This window comes from Eumetopias jubatus, unplaced genomic scaffold (genome assembly GCF_037043125.1).
Source record: "Eumetopias jubatus isolate StellerSeaLion01/CBP00866 unplaced genomic scaffold, mEumJub1_p1.0 scaffold_12, whole genome shotgun sequence".
Taxonomy (NCBI): Eukaryota; Metazoa; Chordata; class Mammalia; order Carnivora; family Otariidae; genus Eumetopias; species Eumetopias jubatus.
In genome coordinates, this window is record NW_028274818.1 from 61,480,545 (window position 1) to 61,496,586 (window position 16,042).

The 16,042-nt window shown below is 41.1% G+C and overlaps 1 protein-coding gene across 1 annotated transcript in view; it reads right to left on the bottom strand.

The window, feature by feature from the left end:
- Positions 1–1,482: 1,482 nt before the first annotated feature.
- Positions 1,483–16,042, bottom strand: part of PLD5 (phospholipase D family member 5) — a 395,172-nt gene continuing 380,612 nt past the window's right edge. Inside the window, exons 9-10 of the mRNA XM_028111768.1 lie at positions 9,095–9,209; positions 1,483–1,739 (exon numbers count right to left, since the gene is read on the bottom strand). Coding sequence (XP_027967569.1) covers positions 1,483–1,739; positions 9,095–9,209 — 372 coding nt within the window. The remainder of the gene's footprint in view (positions 1,740–9,094; positions 9,210–16,042) is intronic.

The following is a 16,042-nucleotide window of genomic DNA, read 5'->3' on the forward strand; positions in this document are numbered from 1 at the left end:
ACAGCTGGAGGCTGTGGATCTGTTTTCCCTTGTAGGCTTTCTGCGAGAACCCGGTATTGATTGTTTCAGGGTACCACAAAGATTAGTTCGAGAAAAAGATTATACATCACAATGCTTAGCATTTATATAGGTTCTTTTGATTTCAAATCAAGTTATAAATATTTCCTACCGTGACAACATCTACGCGAGGTAGGTGAGTATGACTGTCCCTACATTACCAATAGAAACCCAAGGCCAAGGAGTGCAGGACTCTGTTCCAGGCCCGAGGGGGTCAGGAGTGACCTTGAGACTGGCATCCTGGTGGCCACCTGCTCTGGGCTCTAAAGAGGCCAGGCCTGTCTCTAGGGTGGCAATGGTCTCCATTAATATAGGGTTATATATTGTATAGATATAAAATGCAACACACGACGATATTATAGAACAATAATCCAATATTTTTGTTTCTTAGTAAAATATGTGAAGCACAGTATTTAAATTGCATTTCTCTGAAAAGCATTTGGTATATTAAATAGCTCTATAAAGGTTTGCTGGCATACTCTTAACAGCATAATGAATGATTCTAAAGAAATTAAAATCCACAGATGCAGAGAGAGCTTTCCTTTATAATACCCTAAGCTAAAAAAAATGTGAAAAACTACTTTATTCTCATAATGCAGATCTAATTGCTTGCTGGGTATTCGCAGGTAGCTACCTAATTTTTCTGAGCTTGAGAGAAAAGATACATATTGCTGGCTGTGGTTTTAAATTATTAATTTGAGGGGAAAAGGCAGTTGAAAGGTGAAAATTAAAGACTGCTATTCCCATTTGGCATCCATTCTGAGGGAATTCATACATTTTCAAAAGACATCGCCATACTTGGAACTAGCATGGAGGTGAACAGAGGGGACGCTGATGCTAACAAGAACATTCTCCGAGAAGAGGAAAAAATGGTACCAAGTGAAAGGTACGGTATTCGAAGAAAATGAACAAGGAGGTGAAAGAGTGGTTTTCAAGAGGCTGGCATGAGATGTCAGCTGTTCATGCTTGGATGACTGCACGGGTCTTGGAGACAGTTTATGGGGTCAATACTTGGCTTGAGCAGTCCCTTGGCTGCGGTGAAAGCCTCACTCACCTCTCTAAGAAGCAGCTCCCAGAAGAGTGTGAAAGCATTTACCTCATGCTAAGCTTTGTAAGAACCGACCAGGTGGGTCGGCAGAAAAAGTTCTAAAACTAGGAAGTCTTAAAATCCGTATGCAAACGTAAAAACTAACCTCCAAGCTGAAATGACATTCTCTGTCAGGAGTAACAAATACAAAAGTCCTAAACTTTGTGTACGCGCTGCTAAGATATTGTTAGATAAGATATTACATGGCGGTCAGAGAATATTTTTGTGGAAGTGTGCTTTTTCCCTACAAAAAGACATATTAAATTTTTTTTTCTCTCCTCAAGTCCTTTATATAGAAGTAGGAAAGATGAGCTGTCCTGTCAGTTCTTTCCTTCACGTTATGCACTGGCGGGGTCCCTCGAGCTGGTGCTGGACATGGCAGTTTGGTTGCTGGGGGGTTTGAGTCTGAACAGGTTGGAGCAGTTCGGCTGTTTGGTCGGCTGCAAGGTCCTGGCGTAGGGTGAGTACCAGTCCCTCTCAAACACATCCTTCAGCTGCTTGATGATGCTCCTGTTGTTCCTCACATCTGCTTGGTTGATAACCAGGCCCGTGCCAGCATTCTGGGTAAAATCATTCCCTACCCAGTCAAAATTGCCTGCAAACAAACAAAGCAGAGAATGGGGTGCCGAGTTAAGATCTACGGGGGGGCGTTAATTCCCCATTTAATGAAACACCGAGCAGATTCTATTAAAAAAAAAATGACAAGGAGATTGAATTGTGTTGACAGCTCAGGAAAAAAAAATTTCCAAGAGGCCTTACATATGGCATATTAATATTTGCATATTATTTTGGCATTTTCTTCAGTTTTGCTCAACTTGAAACTCAAAACAAGGAATCTGCTGGGGTTTTTTTGGTAACTGTTATTTCTTATTGACATTCACAAGACACACTAAATACAGCAACATTTAAAATACATAGGAATACACTTAAAAATCCTGTGAACAATTACTACCTTCTCACAGAGACAACATCTGATCCATATGTACAAATGAGGGATTCGAATTACAATGCTTACAAGCTTGCACATCAAAAAGGCTGAAGCCAGAGAAGGAGGATCAGTTCCCATCTGAATAGATAAACCTCTCCTTGCTTGGGTGGTAAATCATTTCCGGGTTCCAGGATCTGGCTCGTCGGTCCAGGAATCAAGGCAGTTGCTATGATAGTAGGCTCTAGGCTCCCCAGCACACAGCTTGGTGTTGGGTAGTGTAGTAGTTTGCTAAGGCTGCTGTAACAAAGGCCCACAGACTGGGTGGCTTAAGTAAGAGAAATCTATTGTCTCAGTTCTGGAGGCTAGAAGTCCAAAATCAACTGTTGGCAGGGTTGGGACAAAGAATCTGTTCCGGGCTGCTCCCGTGGGCCTGTAGATGCCCAGCTTCTCCCCGTGTCTCTTCACATTCTCTTGCCTCTGTGCATGTCTGTCTCTGTGTCCAAATTTCCCTTGTTTGTAAGGGCACCAGTCAAATTGGATCAGGGCTCACCCCGATGACCTCATTCTAACTTGATGACCTCTCTATGGACCCTGACTCCAAATTAGGTCATGTTCTGAGGTACTGGGAGTTAGAACTTCCAACATATGAATTTTGGGGGACACGGTTCAGCCCATAGCAGGTGGAATCTGTCCCAGAAGGGGCCAATAGTATCTATGTCACTCACATGTAGTCCATCTTCAAGCTGAGAGAAGATAAAAGGAGAGACTACCCCAAAGTCCCATACAAATCTCTTATCTTGGCATCCATCGGGGAGAAGTTTCTAGCGGGAGAACAAAGTTTTCTTCTCAAGAGGGTCCACTCCATTCATTTCTTTGATCTTTCTGTCCTTCATTTAATGCACATTTACTGAGTGTCTAATGTCTACCAGGTGGGTACCTGGGGCCATGATATAAAACAGAGCATGACGGTTCCTGACTTCAAGGCATTCAGGAAGGAAACACAATGATTATAACACAGAGAGATGTGTGTGTACAATGCCATGAGGGCAAGGGAAAAGATTTCCAACTCTGGCTGCATGAGTCAGGAAAGCATTTTGTTGAGTAATGAGAGATACACAGAAACATCAGTTAGGAAGTTAGAGAGCCACACCCGCAGAGGGATGTGGACAAAAATATGATCAGGATCTTGGAGCATGAGTGGGGAAGAGTTAGGGATGAAGTTGGGATTTAAGGGTCTTTGTGGGGGGGGGAGAGAAACTGTCCTTTACTAAGTGCCTACTATGAGCAAAGCACTAGGCTTGGCATTTGTATCTGTCATTATCTCTCATAGTTGGTAGGATTTACACCCACTCCACAGATGAGAAGCCTGAGGCTCAAAGAGGTGAACAGATTTAATCATTGGTGGACCCAGGTCTCCATGGACTATCTATAATACCATAAGCGAGGCAGTGTTCTCACTAAAAAATATTTCATGAATTACCACTAGCCCGGGTCTGGTCTCAGCTCCCAGTTTTGCGCTCCTCTTTAGTACAGAGCTGGTTTCATAAAGAAAACTGAAGGCGTGTTAAGTATAGAGCTTGATTTCCAGGCCCTCAGTGGGTCTTCAGCCATCACTGCAGGAATATTTGCTGAATACGACACTGAGCCTCCTTGGCCCAAGGCCCTGCAGCCATTTGTGTAGGAACAGATATCTACAGAGAGCTGATACCTGTTCCTTCATAGCGCTCCTCCTGTGGGCCGTCCTCCACTCTCTGGAGTCCCCCCACATATCAACTCCCCTTTCCATCTGGCACTTCCTGGAATAGCGGAAGTGGTTTCCTTGTCTCTCATTATACTCCTTGAGTTTATTCCTCAGGGCCTAATACTGGGTCCCTAAATCAAATATTATCAGCACTAGAGAACAAACTCTTCTCTCTCTCTGTCCTCTATCTCCTACTGTCTTCCGCCACTCCCCAAACATCACCCTGTTAACCCCTGATGGTTTCATGGCAGACATAACGTTGGATGAATTTTACCGCTATAAATGAGGGACCCGTCCACCAAAGGTTCAGGATACTGCGTTAGAGTCTCTGCCAGTGCTGTGTTTCTGACCACGTGCTCTCAGACACATGGCCATGCTCAGAGGCAGTGGCTTTGTGCAATGCTCAGCGCCAGGTAAATACAGGCTTGAACATCTTAAACTGGGGATCAGTAGAAACTGCAGGTTAAGAGTTATTTGGAACCCGCTGGCAGGCAGCATCTTTGAGTCATCCCATAAACAGAAGACTCTTGTGCTCTTGCATGCCTTTCGAGGACTTGTGGAGAAGACACTAAAGTCTTGTCCCCACAGCTGAGTGACAGGGAGTGAATTCATTATCTCATTACATTATCTCATTCAATATTCACTGCAATCCTATGAGGTGATAATACTTACTCCATTGTACTGATGGGGAAATTAAGTCACAGAAAGGTTAGGTAATTTGTCCAAGACTGGAGTGAAAAAAAATTAGAGCTGAGTTTCAAAGCCAGGTCTGACCCCACAGCCCACACTCAACTTCTGTTCCATGTCACCTACAATCTAAAGGCCTGCATGGTACCCACTGTGCATTTCCCCCTCCTCCCCACCCTGCAGACTTCAGCATCAGCCACCAGGGCTGGAGCACCGGGCCACACTGAACTACTCTCCTCTGGGGACCACACTCTCTGAAGGACACAGAGATGGAAATATGCTTTGGGGGCAGCATCAGGAGACGGAAAGATAAGGGGAGAGAAGTGACAAGATTTTGGAGCCTTATTTTGGGAGATTCAGCTTTTCCCTTCAGTACAATGGATGGAGCCAAGATCCTGCACCTTTGATTCTCCAAAGTTTTAATTAGGTTCTTCTCCAGAATTCCAACACTAGGCAGCTTTCTCAGGCCCGCAGAGGCAATCCTCCACCAGTGTGATCATGTTTTCCCACTTTTCACTTCCTCAAGGTTTGGCTCAACTTCAGAGTCATGTACCTGCTTCAATGTTTTCTCAACAAGGACACTGTTCCACCCAGTGCTGAGACTGCCATCTCAGCTTCCCAAATGCATGTGTTGGCCCAGTGGGCAGGAGAACTACAGGGCCCTCCCCAGGAACCATGGCATGGTGTAGACAAGCTCACTGGGAAGGTATATGTACCTCAGTGAGTCTTCTCAGTGCCTTCAATTAACGTACCACCCCCTTGTCAGCCCTCAAACAATTCGAATCATCTTCTGGACAAATGTGCCAAGCCAGATTCAAATATACTCCAGAGAATTCAAAATTAGAGAGATGATACTGTTTGGGGAATCTTCTGTTAAGTCTTGTGAAGATTTAATGAGCTATAATTCCATGCAAGGTCTAGTGTGGATTTTTCTTAATTCAGCATTCTCAGCTGGTGTCTGACTGATGACTTAAGAGATTTCCAGAACATGCTGATAATCATTTAAATTATCAATGAATTTTCCCTCTGGATGCTCTTTAAATATTTTTATACAAGAACTATGCCTCGCTCTAGGGAATTAATGTTTTGCCAGAAATGCTGTGTGTAAAATGAACTCATTTAAAAATGCATTATAACAGAGAGCCAGAAATAGGCCCTTGTAAATATAGTCAACTGATCCTTACAGAGAAGCAAAGGCAATGTGAAGGGGCAAAACTAGTCTTCTCAACAATGGTGCTGGAGTAACGACATCCACCTGCAGAAAAGAGCATCTAGACACAGATCCTACACCTTTAACAAAAATTAACTCTAGATGGATCACAGAAAAATGTAAAATGCAAAACTATAAAACTCCTAGAAAGTGACAAATAAGAAAATCTATATGAACTTGGGTTTGGTGATGACTTTTTAGACACAACACCAAAGGTACAATCCAGGAAAGAAATCACTGATAAGCTGGACTTCATTACAATTTAAAATGTTTTCTCTGTGAAAGACACTGTCAAGAGAATGAAGAGATAAGCCACAGGCTGGGAGAAAATATTTGCAAAAGACACATCTGATAAAAGACTGTTATCCAAAATACACGAAGAACTCTTAAAACTCAACAATAAGAAAATGAAAAGCCTGATGAAAAAAATGGGCCAAAGACACCTCACCCAACAAGACACTCAGATGGCAAATAAGCATATAAAGAGATGCTCCATATCATATTATCAGGGAAATGCAGATTAAAACAATGATGCAATACCACTACACGCTTATCAGAATGGCCAAAATCTGGAACACTGACAACACCACATGCTGGCGATGATGTGGAGCAACAGGAACTCTCAGTCGGCTGTGGGAATTCAAAATGATAGAGCTACTTTGGAAGACAGTTTGGCAGTTTCTCACAAAACTCAACATAGTCTTACCATTAGATTGGGCAATCACACTCCTTGCTATTACCCGAGGGGGGTTGAAAATAAGTCCACACAAAAACCTGAATGTGGATGTTTATAGCAGCTTTATTCATAATTGCCAAAACTTGGAAGCAACCAAGATGTCCTGAAGGTGAATGGATGAACAAACCATGGTCCATCCAGACTGTGGAATATTGTTCAGTGCTAAAAAGAAATGAGCTATCAAGCCATCCAAAGATACAGAGGAAGGTTAAATGCATATCGCTAAGTGAAAGAAGCCAATCTGAAAAGGATAGACACTATATGATTCCAACTATGTGATATCTTGAAAAAGCCCAAACGATGGAGACAGTAAAAAGATCAGTGGGTTGCCTGGAGTTGGCTGGGAGGGAAGGAGCACAGAGGATTGGCAGGGCAGTGAAATGACTATGATACCATAATGGTGTATACATTGTCAGGACCCATAGAATGTAACATCAAGAGTGAATCCCTAATATATATCAATATCAGCGTAGGTTCACGAATTGTAGCAAATGTACCACTTTGGGGGGCTGATAATGGGGCAGGTTGTGTGTCCGTGTGTGAGGGGGCAGAGGGATATGAGAATTCTGTATTTTCCCTTCAGTTTTGCTATGAACCTAACTGCTTTAAAAAAAAAAGTCTATTTTTAAAATGTATTATACGGGAAGAAGAGGAGAGAGAGCCAGGAATCCATATTTACTAAGGATTGAGACAGATGGGAGCCAATGTTTGGAGCTTTTCCTATATTATCTCATTTAATCCTCCTACCACCACCAAAGGGTGGATACTTTTATCCCTATTTTACAGATAAGAAAACAGAGGCACACAGAGGCTCAGAGAGATCACATGACTTTCCATCATCTTCCAGCTTATAGGGTCAGTGCTTGAATTCCAACAGAGGTTTTTGTGACTCCAAAACACTTATTTAATTCGTTAAAAGAACTTTTGGATATAGGCACCATATAACTGCTCCATGTACACATGGCACTTTGCTTTGAGTAAACACCACAGGTAAAATATCCAGATCTGAGTTCCTAAATCCAACTGGGCCTGAAACCTGATCTGTCCCTGTATTTCCCAATTATTGAGCCCAAAGTTCCCAGTTTTGATGAAATGATTTTGAGTTTGTTTTTGACACGTACTTAAAGAGAAGCTACTTTCATTCTATCCTCCGTAAGCAAATGAACATGAGAACATCCAAATTCTTACATCCTAAGCCACCAGGAGGTACAGTATGAATAAAATAGTATTCTCATATTCTAAAACAACTTGAGTAATACACATTTTAAAAAATTCCAATATACTATTCTCCTAATGTGACACATAACTACTCAAAATGGAAAAAGAACAACTTTCCACGGAGCTGGGACAGAGTAGCTAACTCTTGAGTGGCTGATGGCAGTGTCTTCTGGTTCCAGGTGGTAGGGTTGAGGGGGGAGGTTCTGGGTACCTTGGATTCTAGGGCTCACTCTTCCTCTTCTCATCTGCATGTTTAAGTCATTTCCCCAATTATGGTCCGTGTTTCCTTATTTCTAAACTGCAGGCGATAAAAGCCACCCTCCCTATTGGCAACATTGCTTAGAAAATCAAATGAGATGAAGTGCTTTACAAAGAAAAAAAGGCATACTCTATACTCACTCACTGAACTGGGGGGGGGGAACCCCATATTCCATACTCCTTCATTTCACACACACATTTTTCTTTTCTGCTTTGAGCCTGCCACGTCATCTGTACAATGTAATAGACAGACTGCTGTTCTGTGATTTATGTCCCTTCTTTTACGGATAATAATTTCTGCTCTGCTGTTGATGGTACCAGTTAAAGGATTACCCTGGACTCATGCACACTGTAGGAAAGGCGCACAGAGCTGACACATTAGTAAGTAATTCCACCAGTAGTTATTACTACCTTAAAAATAACAGCTAACATGAATCAGGTATTATCTGTATGCCAGGGGTTTTAATTGTACAAGGTGCCCTGCATATATTACTTAAATTTCCCCCAACGAAGTAGAAACTTGTTAGCCCCATTGTACAGATGGGGATATTGAGGTTTAGAGAGCAGGAGTAAATTCTCCGAGGGCAGACATTTTCAAAATGGCAGAGGTGGGATCGTTGTCCAGGCAGTACTCATTTTGGTGCTGGGCTGTCATCATGTCTGCCTCCTGTGACTCAGGACAGACTGGCTGGGGTACAGTGGGTGGGAAGGGTTCAATTCTCAGGACTCATTTTTTTAAAAATTCTATTTATTTATTTGAGAGAGAGAGCACGAGCAGAGCAAGGGGCAGAGGGAGAAGCAGACTCCTGCTGAGCAGCGAGCCCGATGCGGGGTTCGATCCCAGGACCCTGAGACCATGACCTGAGCTGAAGGCAGACGCTTAACCGACTGAGCCACCCAGACGCCCCTGGGACTTGCCTTTCATGAGCCATTCACCTCCTCACCCATAACAGGAGGCAAGTGGACCAAAGAATTTCTGAAAACACTTATTAAAAACATCTTCTATGGCATCCTCATACTTGAACCAAGCCCTAGAGGAGAGGTTCTGTTCAAGGGGCTGTTTGCCCTCCCCCTCCTGTTTCCTCCAGGGCCCCGGGGGGTACAGAAGACCATGGTGGGAACGCCATTGACCTGCAGGATCCCCTAAGGAGCCTGACAGCCCTGACACCTACCAATATAAGCCGCGCCGTCTGTCACCATGTACTTGTTGCGATTTAATTTAGGAAAGGTGTGATCCTTTTGTTCTTTTGTAGCACACACATTCTCTCTTTCCAGATCGAAAAATTTCTGTAAGACACAAAAATAAACAGATTAAGGAAGCAGGTGTATAAGGAACGTTTTTGGTTTTGTTCAAGAGCACAAAAGGGTTTCTTATCCAAATATCCACAGTTGGCCTTATATTGGATTATTAAAGCCACAATCTTGTTACTTCATATAGATGAAGTATTTTTGTCCTCAAATCTTGTATGGGCAACAAGAGGGAAAATCAGCATGTTCGACTAGGTCTATAATGAACACTCTGAGCTGCAAAATGAACACAAAATTCATTCTTTCAACAAGGTGAGGGCCAGAAGGTTTTTAAATTCCCATTGTCTTATTCATCGGGGTACGCTGGCATTTGAGGTCTGCCTCAGGGTGCTTTCTGTCATGCACGCCAATGACCTGAATGAATATTCCTCTGTGTTGCATACATTATAAAAAGCAGCAGGCCCATGTCAATGACTAGCTGATTCAGCTGGGGATTTACAAAGGTCAAAAGAGATTTTGCCAAGGGGAAAAACCTAGGTCTACAAGCTCTTTTAATAAGAAGTCAAAAAAATCACCACTTCAAACTGTCAATCCTGAATTTCAACTTTAATGTGACCCCCAAAGCACCTCAGGCCTGGGGCTATGGGGGGCTAAGAGAGGGGGCTGACAGTGGAGGTAGGTGGGCTGATGTTTGCAGAATCTGCTGGAATTCGTAACTGCTCAGATGAGGCCTGAACTGTGACGGAGCTCACAGGATGACACAGCATGAAAGGTGAGCTCTCGAGTCTCCTTCACACTGGAAAAGGCTGAACATATCCAGAACTGCGTGGAATCTTTCTGGAATGAATGTCTTAGGGCTGTGGGATCATGCACGTTTGAAAGGAAGAAGAGGCAGAGAGAAAAATGAGATGTTATCTAGAAATGGAGACGTCATACAGTTTTAAAACTGTTCAAGTTTGCCTTGGGGAAATAGTGAGGGCTCATCTTCCCCTTCACCCCAGGGTAGGAAAGGAGTGATAAACTAAGTGTGATCACCAAGGTCCCTAACAGCCCTGAAAATTCTATTCCGATTTTTTGCAAGACCCCTTGAGATCAATGGCACGCTCACCAAAATCTTATCAGCCGAGAACGGTCCATTGCACATAACGGAGGAAGGTATTACGCGGGGCCATATTACCATGATGCTGGGCAATGCTGCCTCGATCCCCCTTCTCCACAGTTCCTGTCTCCTGCAAAATCTGTGTCATTTGGAGGGTTCACAGATGGCCACATTTTGTGGATTCTTCACACAGACTTGATGACCTGTGGATGCTCTTAAGTCATAGTTATGTATGTGGGAAGTCCTGTGGTATTTCCCCAACCCTGCCTGCCACCTGGTAACAACAGTCACCCTGCTCGGACATTCTGTTACAACACATGTCCACACACTCCACCTCCTCCTTTTGAGGAAAATATTATTGTGGAATCAAGATGGATGTGAAAAAGAATAAAATATACATCCTAATTTATGTTGGGGATGGCATTATTGCTTGGTACTCTACAGAGACTCTTCTGCTCTAGAAAGTTGAAGATGGCCCTCAAGAAGGAAAAGCTTTATCTGGGAGACGAAAATGGCAGCAGGAATCACACTGTATTCACTGACATACCACAAGACACCTAATGTGCTGTAGGTGACAGCAAAGACTGTCCAAAAGGGATTTATGAATTCATTGAAAAATAAAAGCCCAGCTGACAGGGCCAACTTTGTGAGTGCAGTCTCTTTCCCAGGTGTCCCTTCATGGACACAAACCCTGCCCCCAAGCCAGGGCTGTGGGTGCCCACTCCTCTGAAGAGAGATTCCCTGCCTTGCAACCAGGACTTCTGCTTTATCAGGGATCCCAGGCTCCAGAAGAGATGCCTCATGGAATGTTCCAATGACCACCTGCCTTGAAAAAGCTCCTCACCCACCTGTGTACTAGATGTTGGGGCCACAGGCTGCGTTCCCACTGAGGCTTATGTTGACGCTTAGAAATGCATGGCCTGGCTTCAGTGAGGACCAGAGTCTCTACTTCATGAAATGTCCAACGGTGAACTATTAATGTTTGGTCTATTCAAACAATGTGACCATGAGTGTTGGAAAAGATGGAGCTGAGTAAGTAGAGAATAAAAGGATGGATTCTACTTTCCTTATAATTTTTTGCAAGTCTTAAATGAGAGCACAATATTTCACAATGGAGATTTCAACTGATAGTGCCTTCGAGAAGAGGTGGGAGCAAAGGCACAATGTGTGGTAGGCTCCAGACATTCTCTCCTCTGCTTCTGTTTGTATTAGTCATGTCTTCTTATTTTCTGTGTTCTGACACTTTGACATCTAAGCCCTGCTGAGCCTGGAGGGACTGCCCTTTTGAGGGCTGGCTAATTTCTGGAGATAGCAAACAACTTGCCTGTGAGTGCACTTCTCATACTTCAACCATGGCCCATACCCTGAATTATCTCCTTTATGGGCTCACACTGGGCCACTATCCACTTGCTGTAATCACCCCAGGGCCAGGTACCAGGCAACTAGGGACAGCCCCTGGGCACTAGAGCCCACCAAAATCATTCAAACTTGCCAGTCCTAAGTGGGCTTACTCTGCCTTGTCTCTTCTCCAGCCCTGTAAACCAAAACAAAAGTTCTTGTCCATGCTTCCCTCACTCCTGCCTCCGGATGACCCTGGGGCATCCCCTCATGGCTCTTTCTCTTGAGATCTGTGAATAAAACAAATTTGCCTTTCCAATGGCCACCATTTCCTGATCTGTTGGTTTTGTCATATCTAAATCATAATCAAACCTGTATTTTAGAACACTGCTAAACTTGCTAGGTCTGACAGTGGTGCTCCTCTATCTGCAAGCATACTGAACTCTGAGTGAATGACCTCACCTGGCAGATTCTTCACCCTTCTCCAGCATACCCTCTTTAGGGAAAATGGCTAAAATGACTCCATATCTACCATGCTCCCTGCTCCCTCCACTCACTGGTTCACAGATCCTTCCTGAACACGCTTCGTCAGCAACTTTTTTTGATTTTATCCATCCATCTACCCATCTATCCATCCATTCAACACATATGTTTTGAATGCTTTGTGCCAGCATCCTGCTAGGCACCGGGAATACAATGCTTCACTTGATTTTCCATGCTGTCCTATATGCTACTTCAGTTATCTGGAAAATGCCATCCCTGAGCTGAAAACAAGCCCCAGGATTCTCTTGCCCATGGAAAGGTACTGAACACAAACTGACTCTATTCTCCTGGGTCTCTGCCTGGCTTTCTGGGACCATACCAGTGTTTCCTCTAATCCCTGATGTCTGATTCTAAACTGAGGTTGGTGCCCGAATCCAACTCCTGGTTATCACATTCACTTGTAAATCTGGTGTGGAAAATAGATCCATAGTAGTAATCATAGACCTGTTTCTTCTTTCCATTTTATTGAGGAGTAATTAACATCTATCATTGTATAAATTTAAGTTGTACTGCATCATGGTTTGATTTACACATATCGTGACATGACCACAATACATTCAGCTAACATCTATCTTCTTATATAGATACAATAAAAAGATAAGAAAGAAGAAAAGAATAAAGACAAAAATTTATCCTTGTGATGAGAACTCTTAGGATTTATTTTCTTAACAACTGTCCTATATACCATGTAGCAGTGTTAGCTGCAGTCATCATGGTGTATGTTAAATCCCTAGTACTTATCTTGTAACTGGAATTTTGTACCCTTTGACCACCTTCCTCCAATTTCCCATCTCCCCTACCCTACCCTCCACCTCTGGTAACCACAAGTCCGATCTCTTTCTCTATGACTTTTTATTTTTTTTTAAATTTTATATTCCACATACAACTGCTATCACACAGTACTTGTCTTTCTCTGACTTATTTCACTTAGAATAATGCCTTCAAAAGTCCGTCCATGTTGTCAAAAAGGTATTATCTGATTTTTATGGCCAAACAATATTCCATTGTATAGATATACCACAACTTCTTTATCCCTTCATCCATTAATGGGCATTTAGGTTGTTTCTATGTCTTGGCTACTGTGAGTATTGCTGCTATGAACATGAAGGTGCAGATACCTTTTTGAGTTAGTGTTTTAGTTTCCTTTGGTTATATTCCCATAAATAGAATTGCTGAATCATATTGTAGTTCTATTTTTAATTTTTTTGAGGATTCTCCATACTATTTTCCATAGTGGCTGCACCAATCTACTTTCCCACCAATGGTGCACACAGGATCCCTTTTCTCCACATCCTCACCAGCATTTGTTATCTTTGTTTTTTTGATGATGGCTGTCCTAACATGCATGCTATGGTATCTCATAGTGGTTTCGATTTGATTTCCCTAATGACTAGCAATGTTGAGCATCTTTTCATGTACCTCTTCGTCTTTTGTATATCTTCTTTGGAGAAATGTCTCTTCAGGTCCTTTGTCCATTTTTTAATTGGGTTATTTGCTATTCAGTTGTATGAGTTTTTGATGTATTTTGGATATTAAGCCCTTATCAGATATATGCTTTGCAAATATTTTCCCCCTTCCATAGGTGGTCTTTTCACTGTTTCTTTTTGATTTTGTTGCTTGTATTTTAGGTGTCACATCCAAAAAGTTATTACCCCAGTCCACGTTAAGAAACTTCGTTCATGTGTTTTCTTCTAGGAGTTTCATGGTTTCAGGTCTCACATTTAAGTCTTTAATCCATTTTGTGTTAATTTTTGTGAGTGGTGTATGATATGGGTCCAGTTTCATTCTTTTACATGTGAATATCCAGGTATCCCAGCACTATTTATTGACGAGATTATTTTTTCTCCACTGAGTATTCTTGGCTCCCTTGTGAAATATTAGTTGGCTGTATATGCTTGGGTTTATTTCTGAGCTCTCGGTTCTATTCCATTGGTCTATTTGTCTGTTTTTATGCCAGTACCATATTTGATGACCATAGCTTTATAGTATAGCTTGAAATCAGGAAGTGTGATACTTCCTTCTTTGTTCTTCTTTCTCAAGATTTCTTCAGGTATTCAGGGTCTTTTGCAGTTCCACATAAATTATATGAGTGTTTTTTCTGCTTCTATAAAAATGCAATTGGAATCTTGATAGGATTGCATTGAATCTATAGATGGATTTTGGTTGTATTGATATTTTAACAATGTTAATTTTTCTAATCCATGAATGTGGGATACCTTTCCATTTTTTTGCATCATCTTTGATTTCTTTTATCAATGTCTTATAGTTTTCAGCATAGAGACCGTTTATCTCCTTAGTCAAATTTATTCCTAAGAATTTTATTGTTTTGATGCCAGTATAAATGTGATCCATTTCTTTATTTTTTTTCAGAAATTTCACTGTTAATGTGAACAGTGATTTTTGTATTTTAATTTTGTATCCTGCATCTTTACTGAATTCATTGATTAAATCCAACATTTTTGGGGTTGAGTCTTTAGGATTTTCTATATATAAAATCATGTCACCTGCAAATAGAGACAATTTTGCCACTTCCTTTTCAATTCTGATACTTTTTATTTCTTTTTCTTGCCTGATTGCTCTGGCTAGGACTTCCAGTACTATGTTGGATAGGAAAGGTAAGAGATGGAACCCTTGTCTTGTTTCTGATCTTAAAGGAAAAGCTTTCAACCTTTTATCATTGAGTAAAATGTTAGCTGTAGGTTTCACAGACCTGTTTCTATTTCTAATACTGATTTGTGAACTCAGACATGTGCATGGCTACTCAGTTTATAAAAACCAGTTAAATGGAGATAAAAATTTCTATTTTACATCAATATTATCAGAATGTTGGGGAGATTAAAATGAAATCTATGTGAGAAGCATAATTTTTTGAAATCTACAGTAAACCCTAGAATTTTATGTCTTTATATGATTGATAACTTCAACTTAAAGAAGTATTTAATGGTATGAATGAGTTAAAAAACATTTTATCTGATATTTTTGTTGATCCCACAGATATATAAGTCAGATGTGTAGCTTCTTAAGTCTTTGAGCAGATGTAATATATGACGTTTTTCAATATAGATAGGAAAGACCAAAAAAAGAACTTTGTAACTTCAATTATCTGTTCTGCATGCAGAGACCATGCAGTATGATGTCTAAGAGCTCAGACTGTGGAATTAGAAAGACTTGTATTTTCCTTAACTTTATTTTTACATTAATAATGTATGTTGGCAATGGTTTCATTAAAAACATATGAATAAAAATAAATATGAATAACATTGTAAAAATTAGTAATTCAGCAATTCTACCTTTAAGATTGGCACAGAAAACATTTGTATGTTTGGTAATGTTGCATTTGTTGCAGCTAAAGTTGTAAGACTATGTTAAAGCTTTTCATATTTGCTGTGTGAGCATTTTGTAAAACACTGAAAGTAGTCTGAGATAGTACAAGAGATCATTTCTTATGACTTATTTTATATCATTTGCTTTCCTCATCCTAAAAAGTTGAATAAAATCTGTTCAATTCAGTTCTCCTACACACACACGAGGAAAGAAAAAGAAAGAAAGAAAGAGAAAGAAAGAAAGAAAAGAAAGAAAGAAAGAGAAAGAAAGAAAAAGAAAGAAAGGAAGAAAGAAAGAAGAAAGAAAGAAAGAAAGAAAGAAAGAAAGAAAGAAAGAAAGAAAGAAAGAAAGAAAGAGAAAGAAAGAAAGAAAGAAAGGCTTGTATTTGAATCTTTCTCCTCTATTAACTAGTGTCCTGGAGAGAAATTATTTAATCCCTTTAGGCTTCATTTTCTATGTCTTTACAATATAAAAGTTCCTGCTTCATAGTGTAGTTGTGAATATTAAGTAGTACATACAAAGTATTTAACGCAGTGCCTGTCCAACTGTCTATACTCACGAATATAAG